This window comes from Lates calcarifer, linkage group LG9 (assembly GCF_001640805.2).
Source record: "Lates calcarifer isolate ASB-BC8 linkage group LG9, TLL_Latcal_v3, whole genome shotgun sequence".
NCBI lineage: Eukaryota > Metazoa > Chordata > Actinopteri > Centropomidae > Lates > Lates calcarifer.
This window is the reverse complement of record NC_066841.1, coordinates 12,597,033-12,603,600: the sequence shown is the minus strand read 5'-3', so window position 1 is coordinate 12,603,600 and position 6,568 is coordinate 12,597,033. Positions and strand designations below refer to the sequence as shown.

Genomic DNA, 6,568 nt, shown 5'->3' with positions numbered 1-6,568 from the left:
ATAAAATTAAAGTTGCTATGATTAAAAATGTGACACAGAACTGCATACCCTATATATACCCACTCTCCCATAAATGAAATGAATGTTCTGTTGGTTAATTTATCATTCACTGAAAGGAACTGCAGAGCAGTCATCTACATAAAGCCAAGTGACATATTATGTATTTATAAACTAGACACATAATGGAATTGCCTTGCTTGCTTTCACCTTGTAACCCTGTAAAATATACTCTTTGCAGAGTTGGGAAACACAATAGACACATTTGAACCACACAGGATGGTGCCAGTTAAACATTTTAATACCAAGTATTTTTGTTTGAGGACATGTAATCATGCATATGGTGCCATTTTAACTTTTTTTTTTTTTTTTTTAGTTTTTACATTTTTCCTATACAATTACATATAGATCATCTCACAACAGATACTGGTACTAAATGTGACTTCAACATTTATGGGCTTAACTCGTTGACTTTTCCTTTAATAAAGCATCAATTAAAAGTCCCTCTAGGATCTGTGGGAAGTGTGGGAGCTTGCCAGGTTCCTAGATATGGTGGAATACTCCAAGCTACTCAGTGACAGGAGGGAAAATGCAAGCTATCATTTATCTGGGAAATGAGAAATTGCCAAAGTCCCTAAATGAATTATTGAGCACTGGTACTATCTAAACACATCTCTCATTTAAAAAAGGTTTGGCAGACATTCTGTCTCTTAAAAACTATAAAGTGCTAGCATGATTTCTGAGATAGATTTAATGCTTTTCCCTCAAGCCCTATCACCTTACTCTCTCAAAAGGGAATGCTCTCTTCTTATTACAAAATAATCCATAATGACAAGTCTCAAAGTGTGCTCAGCTCTCCTGAGACTTCTGACATAAAGAATTAACTATTTGTGAGTTAGCTAAAACAGTGCCCTGAAGTAGAAAAAAAAGCATTGTTCCAGAAACCAGTAATTCCCAGACTTTCAGCAGTTAGCAAGCAAAGCTATTTTGGTCCATCTCCCTCATGAGCTGATACACTGGCTGTGCTCTGATCCCTTTGTCCATCAGAGAGACAGAGCATATTCAGCCTAATGCAACTGGACCCTCGCTAATGACAGCAAATAGCCCTGTCGGCTGGATGACAGCAGCTGAGAACAATACTTAATGTTGACATCACTTGCTATGGTGTTCTATTTCGGTTTTCTTCCTTTTATAGTGTGCTGTTGGAAATTGCTATCCGGCTCCCTGGACAAAGCACATATAAAAGCTTCAGAAGAGGGGGTGGCCATGTGTGCTTGGGAATCACTACAAATCCCTTCAGACTCTTGCTTCTTTCTCAGCAAGTACCAGCTCACCTCTGAATCCCTTAACAACATGGCACCAAAGAAGATTGAACCAAAGAAACCTGAGCCCAAAAAGCCAGAACCCAAGAAAGATGTGGCCCCAGCTGCTAAGCCAGCTCCACCTCCAGAGCCACAGCCTGAGCCTCCCAAGGAGCCAGAGTTTGACCCCAAAAGCGTCACTCTTGAGTACACCTCTGACCAGATTGAGGAATTCAAGGAAGCTTTCACCTTGTTTGACCGCACACCCACCGGAGAGATGAAGATCACCTACGCCCAGTGCGGGGATGTGATGCGAGCTCTAGGCCAGAACCCCACAAATGCAGATGTGCTGAAAGTGCTTGGGAAACCACGGCCAGAGGACATGAGCACGAAAATGGTGGACTTTGAGACCTTCTTGCCGATGCTCCAACACATCTCCCGCGCAAAAGATCAAGGCAATTTTGAGGATTTTGTGGAGGGGCTCAGGGTTTTTGACAAGGAAGGCAATGGCACCATCATGGGAGCTGAGCTGCGCCATGTCCTGGCGACTCTGGGTGAGAGGATGACAGAAGACGAGGTGGACAGACTGATGGCTGGACAGGAGGATGCCAATGGGTGTATCAACTACGCCTCCTTTGTAAAGCACATTCTCTCCGGGTGAACTGGACATTTAACCATAAAGACTTCATTTTACTTCTGTTTTCTCCATTTTTCTGGATCCTTGCTAAACATTTGTCCATTTAGAGGTGAGCATGTCACTCAGTCTGTGACATTATTTTTACGCTATCAAAAGCAGAAGTAAATGTTCTATGAAGAAATGTTGGCCGCAGGACTTGTGATTACTTCTTTTTAATAAACACACTGAAATATAATGAAATACCTGTGAGATTATATGGACGTCCATAAAAAAATCCATTAATAAAGGAAACATGATTGCAAATTGACTCACAAATGTCATTTCAGCATACCCAACAGATAAATTAGAAGAGAAAATTATAACTCTTGCAGGACTGCTGACAAACGTGTAAAATGTATGTCTATTCACATCAACAGTGTTAATGTGATTAGGACAAAGCATTGTTGGGACAGAGAAAACAAATAGGATTTGGTTCCATCTGAAAATAGAACAGATTTGATCCTATTCTACTTCACACAAAGAGTTTGAATGAGCATGCTTGCCATTGTGCTTGAGGGGCAGCTGCTGTGGATCAAGATACAGTCTACTCCCACATTCTGGACACACACACACACATAGACACATGCACACATCCAGTTCCCTTTTGACAACTACAAGACAGGTGCTCCAAAGACAGGTCCCCCTCATCTCTATTGCAGTAGCTGACAGAACAAATTGTGGTGGCTTTTGAAAGCAAAAATCCTATGCTAGTATTATCATATTCAGTGTGTGTGTCCAGATTTTATTTATTTATTTATTTATTTATTTAGCTAAGAAGGTTGTGCTGCACCTTGTACTTCCTCAACTATAAGAGTGTTCTCATCTTATGTTAAATGTTTATCTCTTTAGCTTATCACTACATTTGTTCATGTGGAAGGGAGTACTCTAAGGGGACAAAAGACCCCTGATTAGATATCTACATGTTCAAATTCCTTGAAAAGCCAGTTGTGCTCTTTGGCTTGTCATCACTTTGCACTGAGTAGATAGCATACATCTGGCTTGCGTGAGTTCATGTAATGGAATCAACTGGCCAAGATCTATATAAGGGGTTTGTGAGAGCTGTTTGAACTAGACAACTGAAAGCAATTGAAAGCTGCAGAGAAAAAAGAGGAAGCTGCAGAGTGGGTTTTCATTCACAGTGGAGTTGCCAGTACCGGAAACCAGTTCACATTATGAGAAATCACTTATTCACTGACAAAATCAGACCAAGAGCTGTGAAAAACACTTACAAGGTCATTTGCATTGTCTGGACTTTGGAGTTTAAAAGCAGTTGGGGAACAGCATATCTCTTTCTGCAACTTTCATAATTTCACAAATAAAAGACACAACATAACCTACCTGTGATACAAAATTCAACATGCTTTTATGTAGACCTTTCTGATGCAATGCTGCATCATGCAACAGTTCCATTTTATGTCTACTGTGAGTGGAGAGGGGAACATTAAGTTAGTAGGAGTATTACAACCTGGATGACTCTTTTGTTTTCAGTTGTTGTAACTTTCCTTCTGGAATCACATTTGTTTATCATGAAAACATATAACTTTAGTTTTAATTCCCTGCTTGATTTGGCCTAATTCAAGCTACCATTTTTGGACAAATAAACACTTCCTTACAATCATTACACCACAAATAAATACACAGTTTTCTACAGGAAGGAACATATAGCACCGTTAAACTGCCTGCACCATCTTGGACACTGAAATTTGAACTAAATCAATCAGGTAGATCAATTAAATAAAGACTGATTATAACACTCTCAGCCTTTCAGAAAACTAAGATATTGTAGTTTCTAAAATAAAAGCAACTTAAGAATCCCACATGAATCATTGAGTCAGACCATCTGGAACCAAAAGAAAAACATATTAAAAATGTTTTATCTGTGTCACTGTCTCCTTCTCACCTTGTCTCACTGGACTGACTGCCAGTGGCAAAAAAAAAAATAATAAAAAATTAAGAAGACTTAAAACTACAAATAAAATCTTGCAAATTTCACAGTGAATTAAAAAAAAAAAAAGCAGCCTGGCCTCCATCAATAGCTGATTTCCTCTGTTTAGTGCCACTATTGACCATTTGCTGGCTAATTTCATCATAGCCGTTTTAACCTAATTTCATGAGGCAGTGTAATTGTATACACCCCTACTTTAGATTAAGCTTGGCTGAGACTATTATTCTGAGAAATATGTAGTTTAAAATCTTTTCCTCTTTGTTGGTATGACCATCAACACATAAGAAACAGCGGTATCACATATAATTAAGTGTACTTTTTAAATAATTTCAGAAAGCGAAAAAAGTATACAATGTGTAAGGTATGCAAGTTATTTTCACTTTATACTGTATTTACATACGGTACAGTACATCCACTGTAAAACTGCTGCAGTAAATTTGACCGCTACAGCAAAGAAAACTGTTGTACTGGTGACACCTAATGGGGACCAAATTATTACAAATATAAAATATTATTCATATACAATGTTTACGTGACAGGTTATTATGATTATGTTACTGGATTCCACAAATTGGTTATGTTAATCTCAATTTACGTGTGCGTATGAGTGCGCGTAGACGTAATCTACGTAGCTACGTAGGCGCGTTCACGCCAGCGCAGGTAGAAGCTTTGACTGACTGGGCGGGAGGTGAGCGGCGTGAGCTGTGCGTCTCCTCAAGATTTGCTGTACAAAGTTGTTTCTGGGAAATGCATGGTATGTAGTAATGTTGCTTTGTTTCAAAGTGACTCCGCTGCATTCATTAAGTGTTTGGTGAAGGTTTAATTGCAACACGTTTTACATGCAAGTATCAACGAGCTAATATTTTTCTGTAGCCGTTTTTGTTATCTTAAAGTTGGCAGAGTTTTTCTGCTGTTGTATCCTGAAAATCTTTACTTTATGAATTTTATCATTTTTTTTTGTCAAGGAAGCCGGCTTTGGACCCGAAGTCACACAAAGAGAGACTACCGTTTTGTGTCATGTGAGTTACTAACATGTACGGAGAAGTGTATGTGAAAGTGTGTTTTGACTGTTCCTATTTATGTGCGGTTTGGGGACTTCATCACGTTTTACTCGCGTGAAAAAGTTTGCTGTAGCAAGAGGCATGTATTAATGTAATTCAAGGTGCATGGGTCAACCGACGTTTTAATTATTTAATTAATAGTTTTAATAATTTAATTAGTAATTATTTGCCATTTTTGTTGGCAACTTTATGAATGTATTTATGTCTGAATGTATTTTATTTAATTATGATGATTGTCTATGGTATGTGAAAGCAGTGGGAAAAGCAAAAAGCCTTATCCACTTACGCAGTAGGGAGCTTTGTAAAGAGTATGGATCCAGTATTGCTTCCAGATCTATCATTTGAAAGCTAACACACAACGCAGAGGGACATTCACATGACCACCAGTTACTGTAATGCAATGCATGCAATACAAGCCTTACAGCAAAATACTGATTATGCATTTTATTATTATGCAGGTACGGAATTACACTCACTGAAGTTTGCTAAGCTTTTAAACATAAGCTTTTTGACATTTTTAAGGCTCAGTTTTACATAGTGATATGTAAATGGTGGCATACAGGTGAGTTGTTGAGACGTTATCAGGATAAGTCAGTGACCTATAAAGATAAAGCCTACAAACTAAAGTTTACTATGAATCATACAGTTAATTAACCAGTAAATTTGAATGTGTAGTTTAGATACGCTGTGTTTAGAAGCTATTTTTGGCTTACTGTAGAAGGAGTAGAAAGATGCAGCTAAATGGGCAGAAGTGGCACTTACTCTATGCAGCTGTCAAGTACATGCAAAGGAGGTTCTAAGTGCACTGGGCATCCAGCTCCATACCCGGTTGAGAGCCAGCCAGTAATTTAGACCCATCGTGATTAATCAGCAGCTGTTAGCTTTAAAGTCCTTTGTCAAATATGTGGGGCCCTTGGCGGAGAGGATCCACCAGCTTGTGTACATAAGTTTTAATTTTACTTGTGCAGAGCATGCTCTGTATGAAGGTGGGTGCAACATGTTAAATATTTATTGAATGTGTCAGAGAGGTGATGCGTCGACTGTAATTTTCATGGCTGTGGTTTGTCTCGTTGTTGTTGTAGAGTGCATTATATTAAAATGTCAGCTATACAAACTGTTCTCTGCATGGCTCTAGCAGCCCAGGTGGCGGCATAAAACACCATAGCACACACACACTCACACACCGGAGAAATATCAAGTGGCAGTATTTTGTCTCATTTAAAGTGGCAATTTGTGAGATCCTCATATTTTGCCAAGGGCAACATGCAGTGTTTGGTGCCAAGCATTTATTACTGTAGCGATTTTGCACTGCATCTTATTTTTGGCAGTCAAACTGTGTAATGAGCACTGAGTTGTCTTTTACCTTGAATTTTAATTTTCTGCACTGGTCCTGTCATAGTTGGTTTTTGTCTGCCAGAAATACATCACATCCCATTGCTGAAAAGGATTTTTTATTGGAATGGTAACGGCAAATAAAAAATGGAAAACACTCATTGATAATAGCAAATGGTGAAATAGTCATTTATCTTTTTTTCTGCAATAGTCTGAGGATTGGCATAGTTTCAGCAAAGATTTCTAATGTCCAGTT

At 38.6% G+C, this 6,568-nt stretch overlaps 1 protein-coding gene across 1 annotated transcript; it reads left to right on the top strand.

The window, feature by feature from the left end:
- Window positions 1–1,252: 1,252 nt before the first annotated feature.
- Window positions 1,253–2,238, top strand: LOC108874130 (cardiac myosin light chain-1). Its single transcript, XM_018662540.2, has one exon. The coding sequence runs from the start codon at window positions 1,264–1,266 to the stop codon at window positions 1,957–1,959; it is 696 nt and encodes a 231-aa protein (XP_018518056.1). The 5' UTR covers window positions 1,253–1,263; the 3' UTR covers window positions 1,960–2,238.
- Window positions 2,239–6,568: the final 4,330 nt, after the last annotated feature.